Source organism: Branchiostoma lanceolatum, chromosome 19, assembly GCF_035083965.1.
Source record: "Branchiostoma lanceolatum isolate klBraLanc5 chromosome 19, klBraLanc5.hap2, whole genome shotgun sequence".
NCBI classification, from domain to species: Eukaryota; Metazoa; Chordata; class Leptocardii; order Amphioxiformes; family Branchiostomatidae; genus Branchiostoma; species Branchiostoma lanceolatum.
Window position 1 is genome coordinate 10,012,424 of NC_089740.1, and position 26,361 is coordinate 10,038,784.

The following is a 26,361-nucleotide window of genomic DNA, read 5'->3' on the forward strand; positions in this document are numbered from 1 at the left end:
GTTTACTTTAAAGAATGAAAATGTAAGAAGGATAGCAACAAGAAAGATGGAAAACGAGTGAATGAGAGTGTGAGTGAGTGGGTGGCCGGGTGTATTCTCCAAGCAGAGGATGGGTTTCGGCTAGTTTTTGACATGTTTTTAGGCGTTTTTGTCGGGCTTTCTACTTTGTCTTTTTTTTTGTCTCTTCAAACCCCAACAAAAAGCCCAAAAAATGACAAAGTAGAAAGCCCGACAAAAACGCCTAAAAACACATCAAAAACTAGCCAGAACCCATCCTCTGCTTGGAGTGTAGGCCAGGTGTGTGTGTGTATGAGTGTTTGAGTGAGTGAAATTTATTATAGGCCACAGCAATTAAATTTCATGGATGGCATATACACATTGATTTTGTCTGATTTTCGTAATGATCAACATATTAACAAGAAAATTGGGAAATTATGTTGTGTGGTAGCCTTGATTGTACTTGTACAAATGACACTACTGAAGAAGTCTTGAATGTAGTTAGTAAGTGATACTTGGCCACACTAGAGTCACTTTCTGCCCTTCTTGAATATAGGAAAAAAGACTTGCTGGTTGTGATGCCATGTTCTCAGTGAGTGTCGTGTCATTTCAACTATTAGTCTGTCCTTTTTAAAGAATTTGACATCTTTTTCGCCCATCTTTTATTTTTTCGCTCTCGCATTAGATTTGGATTCCTCCTAAGATGTCATCCATAAAATTCACTTGCTGTGGCCTAACAAGTCCACGATTCTGGGAACGAGTCAGACCACGTGACCACCATGGCTGACGAGGTGAAAAGAGCACACTCAGCTGGGGAAGGCGGCGACACGATTTTCGGAAAAATCATACGAAAAGAAATTCCTGCCGACATTATTTATGAAGATGAACAGGTATGACAGCTCGAACTAACTTTTCCACAACGACAAATTGTATGACACGAAGTGTAACTCGTGACACGAGTAAAATTTTGCGGCCCCCCTCCCCCTTGTCATGCACCTGTGATAAAAATTTGATTATGCGGAAAATAACGGTCCTTTTATAACTTCTGTAGATGACAAATCTGTAAAAATGGTGTTAATGAGGTTTAAGTTGTTTATTTAACTGTTACACTGTAGGCAACTTTAACGGTTTTGCTCCTCGCCTGTACCAGGCCCGCCCATGCACCGTGATATCCCCGGGATTCCCTCGGTGCTGGGAGTGTTGCCCTCCCGCCGAGGTCTGTAGCGTATCCCGGTGGATTTTAACGGGTTGAAATTAAAAAAAATCGGCTGTCAGAAACTTTAGCCAATATCTACAGGACTCGGGGTGGGTAAAAAAATCCAATATTGCAGGATGTTTGATAAATCAACTGTTTGTCGTATTTTGATAATGATTGTGTAGCCTGAATTCAATCAAGCCTCCTGTGACCGCTCGCGGCCCTGTAACCGCATCGCAACCCGGGAAGGGGAGAGAAACCCCCGGACAGCTGGAGTTTGCGTTATACAGACTAATAATTGTGGTGCACTGTGCAGAAATTTTATATGTTACGTTAACAGTCATGTTTTTGTTGTGCCTGATCTCGCAGTGCCTGGCCTTCCAGGACATTAACCCTCAGGCGCCCGTGCACTTCCTGGTCATCCCCAAGAAGCCGATCCCGCAACTGTCCAAGGCTGAGGATGGGGACGAACAGGTCAGTTCTGTTGTGAATGAATGAGTGAATGAATGATTGAAATGACAACTATATAGTAATATAATTTATTTCTTAAACTTAAAGCAGGATCGCTACACCATATGTAAAGTGACGTGGCATCCCCTTTGTAAATATGTCCACTTCAATCTCTCCCAAGGGAGGAATAAAGTACAAGAAGAATAATGAATGAATGAATGAAAGAAAGAAAGAAAGAAAGAAAGTTATGTTGTGAATGAATGACTGAATGGATAAATGAATTAGATGGGTGGGTGAGTGAGTGAGTGAGTGAGTGAGTGAGTGAGTGAGTGAATGAGTGAGTGAATGGATATGGTGAGCACCCAAGGGACTTGAAGAAATCTACACAATATACAGGTGCCCATATGTAGACACTCACACTGAGGGGAAATATCATGTAAGGGACCACCAAAAAGTTGCCACAGTGATGCCTGAAAACCAACATTTTGTTCACAAAGGAAGGGGTTTTCAATGATATTATGCCAAGGAGATATACTTGCAATTGCTTAACTCCAGTTCTCTAGATTTATCTTTTCTCCATGTAACTAAAATCCGATGATCATTATGACATATAAACCCCTTGATATTTTTTTTCTGCTCTGTCTTTGAAGCTGTTAGGCCACTTGATGATTGTGGCAAGAAAGTGCGCCGAGAAGCAGGGGATTGCAGACAGCGGATTCCGAATGGTCGTTAACGATGGTCGCCATGGCGCCCAGTCCGTCTACCACGTGCACCTGCACATCTTCGGGGGACGACAGATGTCCTGGCCTCCGGGCTAAGGGGGGGCATTGTGGGAAGTCATGTGCTGCATCATGGGACATATGGTGTATCATGGGATTATGTCATTTACAGTGAGAAGTATCCAGCTCCAAATATCTTACTTAGAAACTGCTATCATGTAGTTTATAATAGACCATGGCATTGATTTTGATAAATCTAAAGCCTACTTTAAAGCCAATTATGTTACAGAGCAAATACATTGTAGCTCAGTTTCCTTACAATATACCTCAGTTTCCTTAGTAATTTATATGCACTGCCATCTATAGATGTTTGATAAGACACATCTTGGTATGAGATGATGATGATGATGTTGCCATTATTATAATCACTTTGCTGTCAACCTAGATATTAAAAATCAAGTAATTAAAGGCTGAAATGAGAGCGACTCAAGTAATGTCTGTAAACTCTTAAGTTGTGTAACTACGTTGCAGGGAAACAGACCGTTAAAACACTGCTGTACAGATTTGTTGGGCGTTGAACGCAACTGTATTGAAATAGGTACAAGCTGTCAGTCAAACAGATTAGCAGATATGATAAGTCTATATACTCAGGTTAAGGTTTGCTAGAATAGAAAGACATTCTATTTGATTGGTGCTGGCAAAATGCTCTACCTCCAGGTAGTTGGATTAAAATCAATGAAACACAGAAACAAGATTGTGTGCATGTTCAATGTATTGAAAATCTCAAAACCTCTACATCATCATACAATACTGTCTTCATTTTAGTATGCCATACCAATTAAATCTGTTGGTTCTTGGAATTTTCAGAAAATTACGCTGAATTGCAAAAGCAACATTCATAAACAATAGATTGTATTTACTTTGGGTCACACAGACTTAGGAACTCAATATGGTTAGATTCCATTCTTTTTCTCACATACCCAATGTTTTAAATTGCATGAACTTTTGCAAATACAAAATATATATGAAATGTCACGGAAACCAACAAAATAGATTGGTGTGGCCCAACAAAGCTAGTTGACTGACTCAGCTGAAACTAAATTTTCATGCAATATATGTAGAGTAGATCGTTTCCCCTTTATGTTTAAACTTGTGGAACAAACAAATGCCTTCTTAATGTGTATATTAAGGATCTCAACTTTGGCGTGCTTAAGACAATTCTCTACAATTTCACAACTTCTGCACTCTAAAAAACGAAAGCATAAATGTTTCACTTTAATTGAAGATGAGAAGTTAAAAATTGGCAGTTGCTAACATTTTAGATGAACTTATTTTTCAAAATGTAGGATCCTACGGTGTTTCTTTGTTTACAGCTTCACTATAGATTGTGAATGAGCTGAGCATTCAGTTACCAGTGCAGCCTCTATACATGTTCAACAGTCAAACTCTGAGATATGAAATTTAAATTTTTCATAATTACACTACTTTTCTGTTGATAACGCACAGTCTAGTTCTTACAACACACCTTTAACAGTTATTCTGTCACTTTCAAGAAGCTCAGCAGTTGGACTCCCCTTAAATTTCTATGATCAGGGCTCAAACTATGAACTGCAGAGACATAAAACTGACATTTCTCATTATTTCACTACTTCTCTGTGGACGGATAAGGCACAATTTAGTTCTTAAAAGCTATGAATAACAGTCATTCTGTCACTTTCAAAAATCTGTTTGGCCAAAAATAACGGCCCAGCAACAACTTAATTCTACAAAACCAAATTGTAGTCAAGAACCCATCTCTCTCTGCCCTGTTGATAAGAGTAAAGAATTTGTATCCTCTTACAACTTAACATTTTTAAACGTTTTTATCTTTATTTTGCAGTTATCAATTAATGCCACTGTAATATTGATTTGTTAAAATGATTATTTGTGTATAATTTCTCCTGTGAAAACCAAGTGCAATATACCTTATGTACGAATGGCACAATTCAGCCTTTGGCTGCAATGCTTTTTATCAATAAACCATTTTGATTGATTGATTGATTGATCAACTATTGATGCTGTACTTTATAGCACATATACATCTACTATGGATGAATCTGTTACTAAGGTGCTAGTTTGATAAAAGTTGTCGACTGCCAAGCAGGTGCAAACTGCTTTAAAACCATATCATGAATTGTAGAATATAAAAATGCTTCAGAAATTAAACTCATCGCCACTTTGGACTTGACAGTGACCTTTGACATTTCCTAGGACGAATGCTGATTGTTGTATATCTGGTTAAATTTCCTCAGTGTTCCAATGCAAGGATGGATTTAACATTCTGTTACATCCACTCTTCTTGGTTCGCTACGATGAATGAGTTGCTTGCTTCTGGTCCATTGAGCATAAGTATCTTTTTAATACAAAGATTCCACCAGGATCTCATTTTTACACTTCTCGCAAAGGTAAGAATATTTCTTCCAGCATCGTTTGTCGTTCCATTTTCCTCTTGGCCACTTTTTATCGAACCAATCTTTACCGCTCTGTTAGAAATGTTACAAGAAGAACATTTTTAGTTTCATTTCAACATCAATTTTTACGTTCATAGTCCTTTTCATCCTTGTCTCAAAAGAAAGCAATTAAAGGCAAATGATTTCTTAAATTTGACCAATTACTAGTAAGTAATCATGCATCTTTGTATCGTACTTCACAAAAAGCAGTTAATTTCTTGATAAGTAAATAAAGGTTACAATACAAAAAGATGCATCGATGCTCTGCTGATCTATAGAGATCTCACTGCACTATATATTCTCATTTAGATCAACATGATAAGTTTGGAAACTTGATATCGTTCGATCATATCTCTGCCATTCATCAATTTCATTGATGTATTATTACACAGCTTGGGTATTATTTGTTACATAGATATCCATTTCCATGATCATAATCTTTTTCGAGTCAAGCACTGGCACTGGTTATCATATGTGAGCCACAAAAGAAAAGTTCCAAAATTTCCAGTCTGTAATACATGTATATTACACGCACCTTGGAGTAAATGGCAGTACACTTCTCTGTTCCGCAGATCCAGCCTTCGAAATTGTCCGGCCCTCCAGCAGCCCAGTTGGTATAGGTGGCTCTGGAACCATCCTGCCACTTCCAAGATGCTCCATGTTTACAAAGCCCAATCCAGACCTCCGAAGTAGGTGCTACAAGCAAGGAAAAGAAAAGGGTCTATTGATGAATGAAGTAAATAACAGAACAACTTTTTGCGTTTGTTAGTTTGTGTGTTTGTTTATTTGTTACCAGGATAACTTGAGATGCTGACTGTAGATGGATTGTGATGACATTTAGTAGGTTAAAGACATACGGTTAAGTAGTAATGTCAGTCAGTCAGAAATGCTTTAATTAGACTGTTGGTATCATTTTGTAAAATCTGATAACGAGTTGCTGTTGCTTATCACCCACCACCTGTGATGAGACTTGTAATGAAGTTGTTCTCCTGAAGGCTGGTGATAGAGGTCAGACCTGCACCATGTTTTCTACACTCTGCGTCTGCCGTAGCCCAGGTGACTTTGGCTCTCACCAACTTGTAGCAGTGGTCGTTGTATTCATTCCATCCACGCTGGCATCGTTTGGCTGTACGTTTGGCTGTAAAAACATGCAGTGAGCTACTAGTAACACCAAATGTGTGTAGATGCTTGCAAGTTGAGTTAAGTGGCGTGCAACCTAGTACCAGTGTTTGATATTTCAAAGCATGACATGTGACTATTTTCTGTGAACCTTCCTTGTATCAATTTTGTATAGGTTACAAAATATGACTGACATTTCCCCTTACCTGATGCGATTCCGTAGAGGTTCAGTTCCCTGAGCCATGGCTGCCAGCCGGAGTGGGTCCGAGTGACCACGAACTTCCAAAAGCTCGCTGTTCCCTGGAAACCGCCGAACTCCTGGCGCTGGTCCGTCCCTCCCTGCACGTTAGTAACGGACATGACGTCCTCCCAGTTGTACGGACTCCCAACCTGCGACTTCTGCAACGTGAAGGCTGCAATGTCATGGGTCGTGTCTCCGTAGTTGTTGACTGCGACGCGGCTCAGAGTGTGGGGTGCTGTAAGGTCCAGTACGATGTACCAGTTGTTGTAGTTCATACCCGTACCCCCTGGGTTCCAGTAGGTCCCAGTGTTCCCATCCAAGACTTTTGCGGCATCATATGTCACTCCGTTCTTGACCCACGGTAGGCCTGAAGAGTCCACAACCCATGACGGATCCCGTGCCAGCCGTGCACCTGGGGAAGAGGACCAAGAATACTTACCGCAGCGATATCGCTCACTAGTGCCCAGTCCAAAAACATTTATGTTAGTGGCTGCCCAGTCAATCACGTTGCCACGTTGATTACAGAAGCCTGGCCAGTCCGTTCCCATTTCAGATGGAGTGAGCACGCGGTCCCACAGGTTTACCTGTGACAGTTCTCCGCTGAACGCTTGAGACCCTTCGAATCCTCCCCCAACTGTGTCTTGGTCCTGTGCGAGGATCCATGTACCGCCACTGTGCACTGTTCCTCCCACGTTAAACCCCGAGCCTGACGCCTGGGGCACGCCGTCAGTGTAGATCTGCCAAGCTCCATCGGTGCTGCGCCAGGTAGCACATACTGCATGTCTCTCACCATCCCAAACAGGCAAGTCACCAAAGGCAACCTTTTTACCTTGTACATGCAACTGAAAAATATAGTTGACATTGACGATTTCATAATCTTTTAAACTACAGAATCAATCGCTTAAAGCATTGAGAAGCATTTTGAAAGATGATTCGCAAGTTAACGTAGCGCTACCGGACATCGTGCGGTACCTTTTATTGTTAACTTTGAGCCATGCACACATGTCGAGGTGTACTAATTTCATAATCTGCAAGCAGATCCAACGGTTGCGAAGACCGTTGGATCTCCTTGGAGACTAGTGATTTCATGCAAAAGTCAGTTCTCATTAGCAAGAAAGAACGGCATAAGTATGATCCCTAGTAATTGCTCTCCTTTATACAAAGAAATGAAAAAGGTTTGTAGAAAAAAACCAATGAAGCCAGTAACAGCAAGGTGTCTGGTGTCATCTTGCTTGACGTATTTCATAATTATGTATTTCATCAGATCTAGAATTTTCCAACTCGCACGATAGCTAGTATCGTTTAGAAGCTGACGTCAAACCTTTCTTTGTTATCTAAACTATCTATGGTGATTTGATATTTGAAAATCATACTGGTTTTACTAACGTTTGCTATAACCCAAGAGAACCCCCCCCCCCACCGACACTACGTTTTGGCACTTTAAAACATTTCATTGTTGTCATGGCGTTATCACGTGAATTTGACGTGACGCTCAACGTTGGTGAAATTGACTGTCTGTGGGAAAATACAACTCATGTGTAATTTCCTCCCCGCTCTATGTTATTCAGGTGAAGTACCAGAAGACTCAACTGGGCGATAACAAGTTCCCCTATCACAATTGTTCACCACATACATCTGCAGTACACATGCTGAGTTAAATAGTAGAGAAAAAGTTACAGACCATACATTGTACATCTTTTTAGAAGAGTTGACAGTTCTTCCCATGGGTTACAAGCCCTGTCTGCGTAGTTTTACAGTTTTGAATAAATCTAACGATAATTGATAACGTACCAGAAGTTTATGATTGTTAGCTTACTTCAAATCTACCCGGGCCCCCTCCTCGATTGAAGACGAGTAGCTCATTGTTTTGCTGGTGTACAGCATAGCTCACCAAACCTACTTGGCTCGTGGGACTCATGTCGATGCGCATGTGTAGACATAAAGTAAAACTTCTCAAGTGCTGAGACAATGTTGTTTCCAGGCTGGCGTAGTTACTGACGCTTCGTGGAGTGGGAAATGTTATTATTTGCACGTCACCAGCTATAATTGATGACAAAAAGACAGCATACATCATACATGTACATGTCGGTCATTGATATCAAGGCACATTAAATATAAACTTAAAAACAACTCGTTTGGCAACTTCATGTCAGTCGATTTCATCTCCGAAAATATTTCATTATTGCATCATGTCATTAAAAAGCTTACTTACTGGCTTTTACAATGATATTCTATTTGCTATGATCCTTGCTATGATGATACCTTCATGGGTTGAGCGCCAGGGCTCCTTATGTTACCAAAAATGTGCCTAAAGTTCCCCTGATCATATGTCCATTTTGCTGATCTATCTTTATTTCATTCAATCATCAACAATTAAACAAATAGAAACTAAGACATTAACTGACATAACACTATAGTATTATATCAAAACAATAGTTAATGTGTGGACGATATTAAAATTAAATTGTTTATGATATCGCAACGATAGCTTTCATAGATCGTATTGTCCCTGTGACCGCACTATAAAAAAATGTCCGTTCTGTGCATCGGGCCTGGCAGTGTAGCGAGAGGTTACAATAATTACAATTATTCTAAAAGTAGTATCCAAAAGACTTCAGCTTTTGAGTTAATAAATGTTGTCATAAGTGGACTAAATGCACCAACCTGGTAAATCGATCCGATCGTACATGTTGCCCTCTGATATAAAGTGTTTCTCCTCATCCGAGCAGAGCTTGCGTTTCAAATAGCATTCGTTGAGTGTGTTGTACTGAAACGACAGGCATCTCGTGTCGGCACAGCAGGCGTCTGCACAGCCCTGGAGGGTAACACCAGGGGGGTTGGCCAGGTCGTCTCCATAGGCGCAACCAGTCCGGGGGACGTGGCGAAACGCTGATATTCCACACGGTCCTGAAACAGAAGAATGTAGCTTTACCTGACGCATCATCAATGGAACTTCTAAATTTGATTTAACATATTTGTTCAGATCATTGACATTTTTTTCGCCCTGTCACTCCATATTTTGTTTGAAAAAATCCGAAAACCAACAAATTGAATTGATGTGGCCTTAGTCATGCACATTATGTTCCACTCAGACTAACTACTAGTAATACTTTGTTGTTCTTATCTTTAATCAATCTACCCACATGCCAAGAATGGTTGAAATCTGTTTATTTCTTGTTGGCTTATACCATTTAAGAGGTGTTTAAGAAAACGTGAAAGAAGAAGAAGAAATAAGAAGAAGCAGAAACAGCATATTTCCCCTATAAGTATAACCTAAAAACAATATATTTCCATATACGCTATTTTTTTACTGGTGTGTTCTTATTAATACAAGGTATATATATAGGGAGGGCCCGGGGAATGTAAGTATCTCCCCTATACCCTATACATGCTATAAGGGGAGAAATATAACAAGGCTTCTCCCGTGTGAAAAATGGCATAAGAATTGATTCAATTTGGGCCCTATAGTAATATTTGGAAAATAACTCACCTTGCTGACAGTTCTGTCCAGTCCATCCAGGTGAGCAGGTACATTCGTATCCGCCATCTTTGTTCACACAGCGTCCATGTTGGCATGGTTTCCTGGTGCACTCATTAATGTCTGTGTAATAAAGAAAGAAACCGTGTGGTTAGATGGAATTGAACCGCATCCTCACACCACCCAGTGATTCAGCAAAAATCAAAGTCACGCTGATGAGAAAGTAAAGACTTATACCAAGCAATCTTGAAAGGAAGAGAGGAAAAATGTCTACAATTATAGTACTGAAATACAAGACACATTTTGATACATTGTCGGCCCAACAACAAAATAAGAAAACACTAACCTTGCTGACAGTCTTTTCCAGTCCATCCGGGTGAGCAGGTACATTTGTATCCGCCATCTTGGTTCACACAGCGTCCATGTTGGCATGGTTTCCTGGCGCACTCATCTATGTCTGTGTTATTAAAGAAAGAAACCGTGTAATTGAACTGCACCATCCTACTGCCCAGTGATGAGAAAGGAAAGTTGACATTAAGAAAATTTGAAAGTAGGAGAGGGAAAATCTGTTCAATAGTACTGAAATACACGACATTTTCTGATGCATTGTCGGCAAAACAGCAAACTAAAACAAATCACCTTGCTGACAGTTCTGTCCAGTCCATCCAGGTGAGCAGGTACATTTGTATCCGCCATCTTTGTTCACACAGCGTCCATGTTGGCATGGTTTCCTGGTGCACTCATCTATGTCTGATAGTGAAAGAAATTATCATGCATAGATAAGCCCATATGCATTTATCAAGAAAAAGAGAGAAAGGAAAAATAGATAGAAATTTTTAAAAAATTCAAATAACTAAGTTAAGTGAATGGTAGCAATAGAAAATATGCTCACCTTGCTGACAGTTCTGTCCAGTCCATCCAGGTGAGCAGGTGCATTTGTATCCGCCATCTTTGTTCACACAGCGTCCATGTTGGCATGGTTTCCTGGTGCACTCATTGATGTCTGTGTAATGAAGAAAGAAACTGGTTAGATGGAATTGAACCACATCATCACACCACCCAGCGATTCAGCAAAAATCACAGTCACGTTTGAGAAAGTAAAGACTTATACTAAGCAATTTTGAAAGGAAGAGAGGGAAAATGTCTACAATTATAGTACTGAAATACAAGACACATTTTGATACATTGTCGGCCCAACAACAAAATAAGAAAACACTCACCTTGCTGACAGTTCTGTCCAGTCCATCCAGGTGAGCAGGTACATTTGTATCCGCCATCTTGGTTCACACAGCGTCCATGTTGGCAAGGGTTCCTTGTACACTCATCTATGTCTGATAGTGAAAGAAATTATCATGCATAGATAAGCCCATTATCAAGAAAAAGGAAAAATAGATAGAAATTTTAAAAAATTCAAATAACTACGTTAAGTGAATGGTAGCAATAGAAAGTGTGCTCACCTTGCTGACAGTTCTGTCCAGTCCATCCAGGTGAGCAGGTACAGTTGTATCCAGTTGTGTCTTTACTCTCACAGGTCCCATGATGGCAAGGCATCCTCATACACCCGTCCATGTCTGTATTGGAGGAACATTTCACAACATCTAATTTCAAAAGGAACTTCTTATCAGCAACTTGGCATTTGTTTGATGTAGCTGAATGGAAAAAGCTAAAGAAGAGGTCTGTGACTGAAATGTTTTCAGCTTTCTGCCTTATCTATTACGTAATGTAAATTTCTATGATCAGGAATAATCTGAAAAGGTAACTGGAAGGCGTGCTTGAGGCGTGTCTCAAACAGGGGACCTCCAGGAGTCTTCTGTTGGAATGACAATTAAATCCAGCTCCGGAACGAATTCTACCAACACAGAACTTACAAGCTAGTAAGAGTTTCCTACCCGTGGTTGTCAGAGATGTTAGAGGAATCGGTATGATTTCGGTGTTGCCATGACGATCAGTGGAAGTTTCTCTCAGTTCCAGTCCCGATGGGGTAGAAGGCGAAGTCGAGTAGACGGCGGTCGAGGTGTTCTCCTGGTAGAAAGCCGTCCAACACGAAGTGCTCGAGTTCGTCAGGTAGTCTTGCTTCTCTGAGTTGTAGGCATCCTGCAAATACAAGTTTTTATGTACCAGTCTAATTCAATTTCTTGATTCTTTCATTGCCGCTTCTTTCTTATTGGAGGAAAAGAATTCACACCATTCAGGAATCAACACCAAAATGCTCATATTTTGGAAACAACTGTCAAAAGTCCTTCTTGTCCTCTCCCTTACACGGTTTTCATTCAGCAATGCATTAGAAGTTAAGATTGTTTAACATGTTGACGTATAATAGGTATGTATGCATTGTGCCTTGAGTTTCATTTGCGTCTCTAGTTTGTTGTGGTATGAGCCTATCATGCACACTCAGGATAGAATCGGAATGGTTTCTTATAGTTTCTAGTCTGAGCTACACTTAATAAAACCTACTTTTCTGGTAGATTTTTTTCTCAATCTGTCTGCTGCATGAATAGTGTACAAAATGTAGTGCAGTGCAAGTACACAGAAAGAATACTAGTAATTTGAGGCCCTGAGCAATGAAAAAGGGTTAAGGAAGCCTACCTTATTTCCAGGTGCAAATTGAGCTGCCAGGACTGCGGCGGCGACAGACCCTATCACCAAGAGTGCCAGAAACCCAGCGCAACCCAGCGCAAGCCAACACGCGTTCTTGTAGCTAGATTTCACCCAATTCCACAGGTTTGTAACACGCCCTAAGATAGAAATATAACGAGAGACCGTAGGATCTAGGACGTACACAAAGCTCTGTGAAGTAACTATGGTGTTTATCGTATGGGCTAAGATATTGGTACCCTTTTTACCCAGGATAACAATTTTTTTGAAACCTGTTCCCATTTATGTCCAGGTATATGTTGAAGCCTCTTCTTGGAGAGTTGCTAGAGCTCGCTAGGCTCTATATACTCTATATACTGTACCACACTACTTTTAAGATGAGGTATCGTTCTATAATTCTGCATTAGCTGAAAATACTGCCATGGTGCCCAAAATCCCCATGCATCATCAGGATCTCAATAAATATACTGACATGCTAATTAGTTCCAAGCAAATCCATAAAAAGGCTCTTAGAACAGTTATAATTACACACACAGAAACAAAGACAGAAAAAAATATCTCCTTCACGGAGCTAATTATAACGATAATTTTCAACATTTTATCCAGTTGCTTGAGTAACTATTTTTGGCGTATCGTACTACCTGGATGTATAACCTTCATCAACGTATAACGATAATTGTATAGATTGAAATTGTGTATATGATACAATACATCAATACATGGCAACTTGTGCAAGATCCTGGTCTTGAATGCAATCTACAACACAATTTACAAAATACAAAACATGTACAAGATGATATGGTTACTCTTGTAATGCTCCATCGTTATCACTGAAAAGTGACAAATGCTGTCGACAGTCGACGTCTTTAGGACATGATATTAGCCGAATCACGGGTACCATCCTTGCTTTCTTCATATTCCCGTTAGACGGTCCATTCACTAAGCTTACGCACATATATACGGCAATAAAGTTCCGTTTTAATGTCATTTTACAATTTGTCTGGCTTTCTAAAGGAATAAGAAAGGAGTGTTTGCTGTCGTTTGTAACCAACCAAGCTGAAAAATAACATCTTAAGCTAATGACTGTCGTAGAAAAAAATAACCTGTCATATTTTGGTATCAATAATGGAGACATTTTCGTAAGGTAGGTGAGGTAGGTGTGCCTGAAAAATGATTATCTCTTATTCAAAGCTAAAATCGCACATTTCATTGAGAACGAGCCATAATACCGTTACCAACCATAAAAGTGCCAAATAAAAAAAGAAACAACGAATTCAAAGAGAACTATTAAAGTAGCATCAGTCATTTCCGAGGTATGTACACTTAAGAAGACAACTACGGACGAGAGCCGTGCCAGGCGGGCTGGCGTTATCAAGGCGGACCTCGAGTGTACATGTAAAAGTCATCCGGCAGCTCGCTGCAAGTATCCCAATCAGAACCAGCACGTCTCCCTCGAATTGGTGCCGCTGGAGAAGACGGATGCCCAAAAGTTTGTGGGTCTCAGATTCGCAACCTGTCATCCACCTTAAACAAATCCACGCGAAGGCTACCGTGTCAACCCTCCTCACTCCGATGTAGGATCTGACACGGTCACCATACTCGATTTGAATATCTGTATTTGTTTCTGAATACCAGTAAAGATTATACGAGTAGTTGCCATACACTCAAGATATCTAGATATGTATGGCGACTACCTCCCTGATAAAGCCTCAATAACCGAAGACGACGACAAACATTTACGGTTCCTTGTCGGGAGAGGTGAGCCTTGTCACAGGCTAGCACCAACATACCTATCATCCACCTTCTCTCACAACCACAACTTACACAATTACCAAACCAGACAGACATCACTCCTATACAAACCTTTTTTCAAGACCACAACAGGACAGCGTACATTTGCCTACAGAGGTGCTAAACACTTTAATTCACTACCAGCCTACATTAAGCAAGTTCCAAGCCTGAATATATTTAAGTCAGCTTTGAAAGACCTAACATAGTCTCAGTACTGAGTAGTGACCTCTGACCTCCAAACTGTTTGACCTTGGATTGGATTATGATTTTGAGTTATCTGTCTTTCATGTTTCAGTTGTACCCATATGTTCCGACGTGCATGTCTACTTTTCTCTCTGTAAGTTGTTTTTTATTTTCCATGTATGTATATGTGAAACTGGGCCCTATCGAAAACCAGTGTATTGGCACTGAATAGGCTACCCAGGTGTTTCAAAATAAACAAACAAACAAACAAACAAACAAACAAACAGGCCATAAATGCATCGCCTCCGTTGCAGGCTTTTCCCACCAGCGATTTTTCAACTTATCGGGCCAGATTCTTTGGCTGGGGGGCCGTATCTGCTTGAAGACCGTATCTGCTTGGAGACCGTATCTGCTTGGAGACCCGTCTGCTTGGAAACCGTATCTGCGGTTACAGGAGACCAAGCAGACACGGCCCTCCAGCCAAAGAATCTGGCCCGATAAGTTGAAAAATCGCCGGTGGGAGAAGCCTGCAACCAACCTCCTTGCTGCAACGGAGACTAATTAACCCTATCTAGACCGGGCTTTTTTGAGACTTCTTGGACGGGGGGGGGGGGGGGGGGCTCTTTCGACCCCCCCTTCATAACTTCCGAACGGTATGCTCTATCATCACCAAATTTGCAGGGAGTGATGTTCACGTGCAGTTTTATAATTCCTGTAATTTTGGTGACGTTATGACGCAATCTGACGTTATTATGACGTCATCGATGTGATTTTATTGGCTAAATAGGGAATTCCCATAATATCTAAAAGTATTAGACAAAATAGTGCGTATTGTTGATTTAAAGGTATGCCAAGACATTTGACATCAGTGGTGACTAAGTTGACGTCAAATTGACGTCGAAGAATGACGTCATGTGTTGCTAGCGACCCCTGGGATCCGCCATCTTGGATCGGCCATTTTGAAATTTTTTAAAATACATTTTTTCCATGTATGACCCCAAATAACAATCAAAATAGATTAAAAACATTAATCTAAATGTTTCTGGCTAAGAAAATTCCAGGTTGTGACGAATTTAAAGGGAAAAAAGCCTGTTTATACCAAAAATGATGATCTCGTCCGCCATCTTGGATTTTGAGCGATGACGTCATCAAATTAGCATAATTTATAAATATTAAATCATGACAGTTACATTAAATCACATATGATGTTATAGATGTAGGAAACTAGAGTGATTGAGCAATAAACATTGGAAACAACTATGTTTAAATCGAAATTAGTGAAATTTGCATAAAATGCCTCTTCAGAAACCCGTTGCCATGGCAACACGAAAAATGATAAACTTATACTTTTATCGTGATATTGTTGCCAACTAAATTTTAGGAAAAGTCACCAAGTTTGGTTGTCCTACCATACGTCGTTTGGCAGTTATATGATGTCAAAGTTGGCGCGGGCACTTTTAGCCCCCCCCCCGGTCTAGATAGGGTTTTTAATGCAACGGAAAGTCTCAACAGTGTGCGCCTGTGTACCGTGATTTTTTGTATCCTCAGACATTTTTGTATTCTGGGCGGCCTCTACCAGCCAAAAGCTGCTGCATACATAAATGTATATGTAAAGATGAGTCTGACTCTCATCCTGGCGGCTTTATGTAACCCTCTTCTGAACACACCTATTCAGTACAGTGTCGATTGCGATATTCTGTTATTAGCAGTGGTAGAGTCAGTAAGTGCACAAGGCAATTTTTCAATATCTATATTACAACACCACTGTGAATTCAGGACAAGACATCTTAAAATTTTGGTTTTTGTATATTGAAAATAATGTTGAACTGGAAGATCAACACGGAAATAATGGGATTCTGACGGCAAAGTCCAAAATATGCCACGGATTGTGTGCATTTTCCTGGGGGTTGGGTAGCCTGGGTGCTACGGGAAAGAGCGGAGAAAAGCTTTAAAGGATGGAACCCAGGTTGCCGTTTGGAGGTTTTATACTGAGGATTATATATCTACAATTGTACATACCTTTGTCGCTGTGATCAACGCGTACGTCCTCCGGCTTTTTGTATTCGTAGGGACTCTCAGTATCTTCTGACTCCTGCCCAACATTCAAGGCGTGGTCCCCCAGATGTAGACGAGTGGGCTCGGCTCCGGCACGTCGCTGATCGATGTAGTCGCCAGGAGCAGTACCGTAGGAGCCATCAGCAGTTTTCTTCCTCACGAATTTGTCGTCGTGGACATGTTCCTTGCGAACGGAACCCTTGCACCGACCTTTGGGGTCTTTTTCGGACGCTTTCGTGGGCATGGAGGGTACGTTTCCCTTCATCAATTGGTCAGCAGCCCAAACATCTGTGCCGCAAAATGACTTGAAGCTACATGTATTTGGCACTGGGAGCCAAATTAAAAGTGGTGTGACCCACCTGCTTCATAAACAAAACTGTACACGTAGGACTCAAAAACACATGATACGTGTAGACAGTCACCCCACCCACGCAGTTTCTTATTCATGCTAACTCCAAGGCCTTCTTCGAACAACAAGAGTTCCACGACCTCATATCTCCATGAACAATTCTATTCATGCAAATGACTTACACATTTGCATAATATATGCTTGGTCATAAACATCTTTATCTAACTTACATGTTGCAATATTGACAGTCCTATAATTTTCCAATTAGATGAATTATGGTGTTTTGCATTAATTATGCAAATTAGGAATTTATTTGCATAATTGGTATCTGTTGATGCTCCACTTTCCATAAACTTCATATGTTACATGTATTTGAGTCTGATAATGGAAAACACTGTAAATATGGATTTTCCTCATTAGCTATGCAGATTAAGTCACAATTAGCATAATTTGCACTTCATTGTGTATATCTCTGTCTAAACTACCTGCATACTAAGTATCATATTGACAGTCCTATAATTTTCCAATTAGATGAGATGTTGTTTTGCATTTATTATGCAAATTAGGAATTTATTTGCATAATTGATATCTGTTGATGATCCACTTTACTTAAACTACATACGTTACATGTATTTGAGTCTGATAATGGAAAACACTGCAAATATAGATTTTCCTCATTAGCTATGCAAATTGAGTCTCAATTAGCATAATTTGCACTTCATTGTGTATATCTCTATCTAAGCTACCTGCATACTAAATATCATGGAAATCCGTTGTTCCTTTGTTCAGTTATTCTCCTTAGAAGATTTCCACAAAAACGCCCCTGCAGTTCCAGAGGAAGCTGCTAGGGGGCCCAAACCTACACCACTTCTTTATTACATCACAAGCTATCTGCCACCTAAAATTCAAGACCACAGCACGTCCAGGTCAAAATATACAAAAATTGAAGTTTTGCTGCAGTACCAAGGTCACATACCAGGGGGCCCAAAATCAACCTTGCAGTTCGGCTTCACACCACCCGTCCATTTACCAAATATCATCGTAATCCATCAAGAGGTTCTTGAGTTATGCTGACTGGAGTGGTGCGGAAACACAAAAACATACACACATACACACATACATACACACATACACACACACACAGACAGACACACCCAAAACAATATCTACATTTTTCATGGAGATAATAACCAGATCAGACCAATCACGAACAATAATCCCATATAAGGGCATACAAATAGCCTGCCCAATTCCTAAAACATAATCGTTTTTTATTAGGATAGGACAAATGAAAAAAAAAAATAATGAAGACTAGACATGAGAAACGAATTTTTTAAAACTATTAATTTTTTTATTGTTGTAACTTTTCAACGTTACCAAGACTGAGACAAAGGAATAGAAACAGAAAAAAAAGATGTGCCAAGCTACCCACGACAGGTTACCTGTCCGCGTTCTAAAACATAATCACGTTGACACTCTTATAAGATGTAAATAACTGCCAACCAATCTTGGACTGAATTATGGGTAATACGGCTTTATACATAAACGATTTTTAGGTAGGTGATAGGACCACGACAATGTTTTTCTTGGGCACTTTTGTTGCAAAAATACTGACAAAAAGTACATGATACCAGAATAACCAGATTGAAGATTTTTTCCCGATAAACAAAAACAACTGACAAAGCAAATAAAGCCAAGCAACCTACGACGCCCTTTGGAATTCCGAAGATTGATTCATGTTGAAGCACGCTTGATATGGAGATGGAACTTGAATGAAAACCGAGCTGAAATTAATGATTTACCTTCATCTCTGCCAGACAATTTTTGATTTGATTGCTGCTATTACTCAAACCGTCTTGATTATTCATGTTTTTGACCTTTCTCGCTTGTTTTTGTAACATCACTACACTCCCACGCAAGTTTTGATACTGAATAACAACCTAGTGCTGGCAGTAAACATAACAGCCGTCACCGTTCTGTAACCGTCCTCCACCTTCTTCAATGCAATTCTGACTGGTTCACTTTACACTGCAGCTTGCTGTCACTGCTAACAATGTAGTCCCAAACTCAAAGTATTGTCACATACATTCATATTATTAAGCAACAATGATAAGACAACAAGCAATTGCCCGTTACTTCTTGATACTTCTTGATAATGCCGCCCCAAACATGATATTTGATGGTTAGACTACGCCAATATATTTCTTTGGTACTTGAACGTTTTCATGAAGCTATTCTTGAAGGAAAGGTTGCATATTCCTGCATTCACTCCCGGACACTGTCTGTACCATAGTGGAAAGTGTCTGTGCCAAGTAGCACCCAAACCAGGATATCTAAATTCAGGACTGTAATGAAGCGCCGCCCCGTGACTGATTATGGTACCGCAGGCCAGGACACCGAGAGTCAATTGTCTGTCTGTTTTAGAAATTGTAGCTGATGGATTAAAGAAAGAGGAAAGGGAGAAATGACGGAAAGGATCTACTGCATTATGTATCAATGCCATAAGCGGTGCTAAAGAAACAGAAGGTTTCCAAGTCTACGTGTAATTGTGTACCAACATACAAAGCTGATCTGCAGTAATATTACTGAATAAAAGAGGTCGCTTTTGTACTGCAAGTGTTTGGTACCAGTAAGTAACTCTGGGAACGAGAGCTGCCGTTCTGCTTCCAACATGGCGGAGGGAGGGGACACAATTTTCGGCAAAATCATTAGGAAGGAAATTCCTTCTGATATCTTATACGAAGACGATCAGGTAAGTCATCTGTACCCAAAGGAAGGAAAAATCCCTGCAGTATTTTAGCACGTGAATTTTAGGAGTGTCAGATGTGCATTCCTTTAAAACAGCTGTCATTTTGCCATTTATGTTATGTGCAGATCAGTGAACACGTGAAACTGAAAACGCCCCTCCCCTACTATACTATTAAAAGTGATCTTTCTATTTCAAGGCATTTAAATCTATTCTTAAATGTGCAAATACATGTCCTTAGAAGGCCTTGATAGCTGACAACTGCAACAACGGGAAAATGTTAAAGCATGCAGACAAATAAAGATAAATCGATAGACTCATAAGCTAAAAAAGACGACTGCTGACTTTTAACCCCTTTGTGTCCCTACCAGTGCCTGGCCTTCAGAGACATTAACCCTCAGGCGCCCGTGCACTTCCTGGTCATCCCTAAGAAGCCGATCCCTCAACTGTCCAAGGCTGAGGATGGGGACGAACAGGTTTGCAGTTACTAGTACATTTTCCCTTTGGCTTTGCTCTAATTTTCTTTTTCTTACTACTCTTCTGTACATTTTCTAGTTGCAAACTTTACTTAAGTTGAGTTGTGTCCTGTTGTCTTACTTATGCTAGGGTCCCATTTCTAATTCGGGGCCCGGCCAGGTTGTCTGTGAAAAAAAAACAGAAACGCAGAAAATACACAATATATATATGTTTAGCTTTAGGAGGAGCAGTTTTTTAATGTTTTGTGTCTTTTATATAATATTTTTCGCTCTCACAAGCTGCCTGGCCTGGCCCTGCTTTGGAAACGGGACCGTAGCACTGGTACATAGTTCCATCCATCGCTCAAACACCTTTTTGAATTTCTTCAGCTGCTAGGTCATCTCATGATTGTGGCGAAGAAAGTTGCGGAAAAGGAAGGTCTCGGCGCGACCGGTTACCGCGTGACCGCGAACGACGGGAAGAACGGCGGTCAGGATGTGTTCCACGTCCACCTGCACGTGATGGGAGGCCGCCAGATGGGCTGGCCGCCGGGCTAGCTGCAAAGGACCATGGGAGCAGCAAAGGATACTGGGAGCTGCAATGGCTGCTGGGACTTTGCCAATCACCTTATTTTTCGTCATCGCTCTTTCTACCCTTTGCAATAACTCCAAAAGTCTGTCTGTAGCTGTTACATCATAAAACATGGTGAAAATGTGTTAGAGATGCTAGGAGATGCTAGAACTGTTACTTTGCAAACTTCTTTCCTTCACATGGTTAGAAATTAATGGAGGATTTGTACAAGCTGTTATGTTAGTATGAGAACAATGGTGTCAATATAATGTATTTTTTTATGCCAGGAGCAAGGTAAATAAGAGTGCTAATGACATGTAAAACATCAAATTCTGCATGGAGGTTGTGGAAATTTTGCGTGCCTAGATCTTGAAAACTTGTTGACAGTCGAGTCTATGGTAATAAAGAAAGCATCATCCGAGAGTTCAACTGGTGTTCTTCCTTAGTACTTGTGTATAATGTTTCCCTTGTAGTGTCACACTCATTCATTCATCCGGTTTATCATCTGTAGTTCCCCGTCTCATGAGGGTTAGACTTAGACATGTTCACACAGTAGATGTCGTGTCTAAATGATAGGCCGCAAGGTGCCTCTGTCCTGCCGGTCAACACTCGTGGGTTGGGGGCTTGGAAAAAAAAAGGAAAGTGATCTCGAACCAGTTTAGCTCAAATGAACTCAATGAACAGATGAGCTAATCTTCCACTGGTCATGACAGAAGACAGATGCTATGTACAGTATTTACAGGTTCATTGATTGTACCGAGGAAATTCCCCTTAGCTCTTTTTGACAAGCACAATGAACAGTGGACCACGGCTTAACGTCCCGTCCATAAGGACTGCGACCTTTTCCGGTAGCGTTCATGTCGGTTGAGCGACACAGCCGGGTTCGAACCCGGGGCTTCTAGTTCCAGAGGCAAGATAGCTTTAACCACTGGACTACGCACGCTACGTGGAGCACATGAAGTACACTGTGACTGAGATTCAACCTACTATGATGGAATGAACATTCCTTTAACTGTTAATTGATGTTTCTGTCATCATTGAAGTCTAGACCTGTACCTAAGCCTCAGTACCTGCATCTGATGTAACATTAAGGTGCACAGCCCTACATTGTATATGACCCCAGGAACATTATCACAATGACTGGAAGGATGGAAAGAAGGAAACTAAAAGACAAATGTTACGATAAATGCCTTTATTGTTTTCCAAGCAGCGTAGGTGAGTAAAAACCACTGGGCACAGTGCTGTGTTTTTTTGAGCAAAGCCGTCGTAACCCTTTCTAACTTCCTCTTAGTCTACTTTCACTACGACAACAAAGGAAACTGGTTCAAATTATTGCAATTCACCAAATCTCTTCTTTAAAGAATTATAACTGCTACAGTATGTCAATTCTTTGTTAAGGACAAAATTTACAGTTACTAATCTAGAAAATGTATCAATAATATGAATGCTACTGATGCCAACTTTATACAATATCTTGACTGGCAAGTTCTGATTTCCACTTTAAGTTGTAGCATGGCTTTTTAGCATTTCAAATTAATTTTTATTCAAAACTTGTACCCACCCTTTTCCTATTCATTGAAGGTCTTTATTAACACTTTCACAGCAAAGTGTCAATAAAGATTTTTTAAACATTATGTTCTAATCTAAAGGACTCAGTGCAAACAGAACTGAGCCAATCAAACAACTTAAGAATAAGCCAATCAGAGGTGTTCTTACAACAGTATCCCAAGATAAAGCATATCAGTGACTTTACATATCAAGTTACACCTCCTGCATCTCAAACTACACCTCAAACAAGTATTACATCCCATTCTTGGCAACATTTACAAGAATTTCCCCATAAAAATAGCTTCTCCAAATCACAGAAGATACAAAGTTTACATGACTTTTCATACAACTACATGCAGTAAGGCAGCAGTGCAGTTTCAATGGCATATGTCACAGGATGCAATTCATTACAAAAATGGCTCCACCCCATAGGTGTAGCTAAAAACCAGCTGGATCTACTAAATGACCCCCAACAAGAATGCACCTGTCAGTGTACAACTAATGTGGGAGGGGGGTTTAGTGAGAATGGGTATTGTGTAAGCCAGGAATGGTTGGTTAAAACCTTTAACGTTATATATTTGCATAAATTTGCATACTGGTAATCATGCCTGGCTGCGAGATATACATTTTTTTTTCAAATCCATTGTCTTTGAATTTGTTTAAGTATCTACACCAACCCCTCCCCTATCTTTTGAGTTGACAGTTAATGTAATCTCCAACCAGATGTAACGTTAAGATGCAGATCATTGCTTCACTCATATTTTTTAGGTTTTCATTAGTCTCTCTAGTGCTCTGCGCTTTCCCTTGTAGGAGGTGAAGCGCAAAAAAGGTACACTACTAAAAAGACTACTAAAAACCGTGAAGACACGCATAAAACACTGACTGTGCTGGATCCTTACATCTGCTTGGAGATTATCCTAATGTAGGAACTAGTTTGTAGCCTAGTCATCAGAAATTTACAAAGAACTAGAATTCAACGTTTCTTCCAAAATAAGAGCCTTAAGATAAAGAACGGAGGATCACAGCAGATAAACAGATGTACACCTCTATCCTTAACCTTCTTCCTGCTGCCTTACCTTGTGAAACTAAGAACAAGTTATGCCAATAGGCTACCTTAGCAGGGAAAGGGTTAAAAGTTGGACAGCTATTGGCACCTGCGAAAAGCAGCATTAATTGTAGGTATGCTGTATCGAAACTCTTTTTACACCAACACTACATGTTATGTAATAAAGTGGGGTGAGTTGTAACAACGGTTTTCCCAGCACTGTGGTTTTTTTAGTTAATGTTTAGTCAACTCAGCAAATCCACGCTCGCTCAAGGTGCAATTTGACCTGATGCAAATCTTTTTAAAGTTAGACATACCAATTTTGTCTGTCAAAATGACGGCTGATTATTCATGAAATAAAAACAGAATGACAGAAGCTGGGGAAAACCCTGGTTACAACACAGCTCATCTTTTTATGTTACAATACGTGTGTAGTCTATACTTGTGTCCATGGCATTAATACAATCTTTAACTGTATCTGTGCATGTCATGTTAATTATGTATGTCTGTACAGAGATCATTAACAAGAGTGTCCAAATACACTAACATCTACAAATTTTGAACAAAATTAGACATCTACAAGTTTAAGTCATTTGCTTTTATAATCTATTCTATCAGAATGCTTTTCCCCTTTATACTGATATAATAATAAGTTCACAATTATTTTCTTGGAGAAGATATCTCTTAAAGCTAGCACACTGTTCTAACCTACAAGTAGATATTGAGTAAAAACGGCCAAAAAGCAAATATTCACGAAAAAAAGGGCATACCTTGAAGTGACAACTTTCAAACATGCATATTTAGCCCTGCAATTTCTGAGCAAGGCAGTTTAGGCTATGGACAAAGTCGAAGGCATCTTTCGAAGATATAATTTGGCTATTATATACTCAAATGAACATGAATGTACTTGGAACTTGTTTGAAAATCACACTGAGAAAGTTTAGGGACTGCTTAATTTGTTCCACAAATATTGTATATTATTGTCTTATCATAAATCAATCTTTTGCATTCCTCTCACCCATATCAATTGGAAACCATCAAACACACTGTTATATTTTGACAAACTTTCATTTGATTGCATTTAGAATGCACACTGTTTGGAATTATTTTCAGTATTAACACTGTGAGCATTTCTGTATGTTGTATCACAAATTACAAAGTTTCAATTTTTTTCCAAACCTCTTACAAACAGCTTCTGCTTCTGATACCCCTTTCATATCAAAGTGATATAATTTGATATTTTTGCTCTTTTTTCTGTGATAATCAAAACATTTACCCTTTATTCTTTCCTGAGGTGATGTTAACCTAGGTGGGTTCAGATCAGGTGTATGCACCAGCCAATATCAACCTCTAAGGGTGGAAATAGCCAACACAGAATTTAAACAATTCAAGCTTTCACATCAGGTCATTTTTTTTAACAATGTCCCTCTCCAAAACGACAGCTGTCAATCAGACGGATCCCCACACAACCTAAGTTGTACATTGACACTAAAACAAATGCTATACCGGTTACTTATAGACTATAGGTTTGATAAACAATGGTGAACACATGCAAAATTACAAAATCAAGATGTACTTAACAAGTTAAATGCTCTGACTCAGTCTAAGGGCCCACATAGAAATAAGCCATTTCACAGTTTAAACTGCACATGCGCAGAAAGATGCATTGTGGTTCATATGTCAAAGTTGACGGCCCCAGAGACATAAACATAACATGTCTGGACATGTATCAAGCATGGTCTAGACAGAAGTGTTTACAAGTTACCAGTCACCTTCACCTTTGACCTAATACCCACAATGCATCTCACAGCAAATGAGCAGTTGGAACCATGAACAGACTTATTGGAAAGACACTTTTTGGTACACAAGCAAAATGGTGTCAAAACATCAGGGCTCATTTGACTAGGAAAGTTACTGGAGCATAGAAATGTTGCTTTTTCGATTTAAGAAAAGAAGGAGAAAACTAAGAAGAACTAGAGAACTCTGTTATCTATTTACAATTGTGCAAGTGCCATTATGTGATTTCATAGTGATGATATGGTATCTTAAGTGTCATTAAGCATAGCAGAGTTCAACTTGACCTTTTGATGTTGTGAAGTAAACAAGGTTTGTAAACTGTTCTTCAACAATTGGCCATAACATCTTTAATGAAACTCGTAAATTGACAAGCATGTACCCCTACTCAGACTGATAAGGAAAAAGTAGATTTTTGATATACGTATGTATGTAATTGTGGAATATATCTTTGTACCTAATTTCTATGGTGATTGATAAAAAAATCAAATGATTTTGTCAAATCGTCTCTTGAACTTATCCATGTATGTTTGTTCCTACCTGTGCCTTGCTATAATTCTTAACTTTTTCATGTGACAGAAAAATGGCGGCAATTTTTCAACAGAAGTGGATTTTTTTTGCCATGAAAATTCTAGGTACACTTACATTATGGCATGACTGAAATTGTAGTAGTATAAAAGAAATGCAAATGAAATGCTGTTCCAAAAAATATTGGCCACCACCCCCTAAGATTTGATGGTACAACCCTAAAATCCTGGTGAATTTTATTTGAATTTCTACCTAGTCCTCATCATACAAAATTTCCCATTTTCATACCTGTATTAAAATCATCCGTTTCTAGACTATCCTCAAAAACATTTTATTTCTCTTTGTTATGTTATGTTAGTTATGTTGAGCTGAAATTATGATTAAGAAACTATTAATTAGGATTCTGCTACTTAACTTTTCTCAAAATAGCAATAGTTTTATTGTCTTGTAAAAGCACCCAGACTTGGTCTCTGTGAACATTTCAAAACTATCTCCTACTTTGTAAAATGTTTCCTGCGTCTTTCCTCCCACCCTAACATCTACTGATTTACCCCTACTGTTTGTAGCAAAGCAGTCCAACACAACTTAGGCAGCAGTTGGGATTCAAAGTGACCAATCGGGTGGCTTGTTTGTCTACTGCTGACCAATCACAAGAGCTGACACTTCCAGCCGGAGAAGGGACCTGACGACTTCTGTGGCTTTGCTGCTGTCACCTGGACATTCCCTCCCTTCTGGGGACTGTTCAAGTCCTATAGCGGGGGAGGGATAAATACTGGATGTTAACTTCATAGTGAAAGATACAGATACAGTGTGAGGAACTTTTGTTGTCATCCTAATTTGTTTTCAAGCACAATGGTTTTCCAAGGAACATATTGCAACTAAAAGTAAAACACATACTTAACAGTCAAACCTGTTTATAGTAACCACTTGAGAGACTTACAGAAAATGGTTGCAGGACATAATTGGTCAATGTAGACAGGATTCTTAATGCTTGTGTCAATGGGAAAAATAAT

The 26,361-nt window shown here is 39.7% G+C and overlaps 5 protein-coding genes across 6 annotated transcripts in view; 3 read left to right on the forward strand and 2 right to left on the reverse strand.

Annotated features, from left to right (window-relative positions):
• LOC136425239 (small ribosomal subunit protein eS27) overlaps positions 1–26,361 on the forward strand; it is a 214,923-nt gene that overhangs the window by 174,648 nt on the left and 13,914 nt on the right. The window lies entirely within an intron of this gene.
• On the forward strand, positions 777–4,397 carry LOC136425240 (adenosine 5'-monophosphoramidase HINT1-like). The gene is made up of 3 exons (XM_066414048.1): positions 777–887; positions 1,562–1,666; positions 2,293–4,397. The coding sequence occupies exons 1-3, from the start codon at positions 777–779 to the stop codon at positions 2,458–2,460; spliced, it is 384 nt and encodes a 127-aa protein (XP_066270145.1). The 3' UTR covers positions 2,461–4,397.
• On the reverse strand, positions 3,116–17,099 carry LOC136425805 (uncharacterized). Its single transcript, XM_066414748.1, has 13 exons — positions 16,277–17,099; positions 12,275–12,423; positions 11,578–11,782; positions 11,146–11,259; positions 10,909–11,019; positions 10,581–10,691; positions 10,328–10,438; positions 9,701–9,811; positions 8,875–9,117; positions 6,176–6,622; positions 5,806–5,988; positions 5,386–5,546; positions 3,116–4,883 (listed from the first exon to the last, which is right to left on the reverse strand). The coding sequence occupies exons 1-13, from the start codon at positions 16,575–16,577 to the stop codon at positions 4,758–4,760; spliced, it is 2,373 nt and encodes a 790-aa protein (XP_066270845.1). The 5' UTR covers positions 16,578–17,099; the 3' UTR covers positions 3,116–4,757.
• LOC136425238 (adenosine 5'-monophosphoramidase HINT1-like) lies at positions 19,278–20,862 on the forward strand. The gene is made up of 3 exons (XM_066414045.1): positions 19,278–19,413; positions 19,779–19,883; positions 20,253–20,862. The coding sequence occupies exons 1-3, from the start codon at positions 19,333–19,335 to the stop codon at positions 20,418–20,420; spliced, it is 354 nt and encodes a 117-aa protein (XP_066270142.1). The 5' UTR covers positions 19,278–19,332; the 3' UTR covers positions 20,421–20,862.
• LOC136425234 (ras-related protein Rab-8A-like) overlaps positions 21,611–26,361 on the reverse strand; it is a 63,337-nt gene continuing 58,586 nt past the window's right edge. For both annotated transcript variants that reach the window (XM_066414039.1, XM_066414040.1), the window contains one exon: positions 21,611–26,097. In XM_066414039.1, coding sequence (XP_066270136.1) covers positions 25,996–26,097 — 102 coding nt within the window. In that variant the 3' untranslated portion in view covers positions 21,611–25,995. The remainder of the gene's footprint in view (positions 26,098–26,361) is intronic.

Excerpts from the sequence above, each read along its gene's own strand:
- LOC136425240 (XM_066414048.1), top strand. The coding sequence starts at position 777 with ATGGCTGACGAGGTGAAAAGAGCACACTCAGCTGGGGAAGGCGGCGAC. Across the intron at positions 888-1,561 it reads TTATTTATGAAGATGAACAG|TGCCTGGCCTTCCAGGACAT; the intron begins GTATGACAGCTC and ends CTGATCTCGCAG. Across the intron at positions 1,667-2,292 it reads CTGAGGATGGGGACGAACAG|CTGTTAGGCCACTTGATGAT; the intron begins GTCAGTTCTGTT and ends CTGTCTTTGAAG.
- LOC136425238 (XM_066414045.1), top strand. The coding sequence starts at position 19,333 with ATGGCGGAGGGAGGGGACACAATTTTCGGCAAAATCATTAGGAAGGAA. Across the intron at positions 19,414-19,778 it reads TCTTATACGAAGACGATCAG|TGCCTGGCCTTCAGAGACAT; the intron begins GTAAGTCATCTG and ends TGTCCCTACCAG. Across the intron at positions 19,884-20,252 it reads CTGAGGATGGGGACGAACAG|CTGCTAGGTCATCTCATGAT; the intron begins GTTTGCAGTTAC and ends GAATTTCTTCAG.
- LOC136425805 (XM_066414748.1), bottom strand. The coding sequence starts at position 16,577 with ATGAAGGGAAACGTACCCTCCATGCCCACGAAAGCGTCCGAAAAAGAC. Across the intron at positions 11,783-12,274 it reads AATTTGCACCTGGAAATAAG|GATGCCTACAACTCAGAGAA; the intron begins GTAGGCTTCCTT and ends TTGTATTTGCAG. Across the intron at positions 4,884-5,385 it reads GTACTGCCATTTACTCCAAG|AGCGGTAAAGATTGGTTCGA; the intron begins GTGCGTGTAATA and ends CATTTCTAACAG.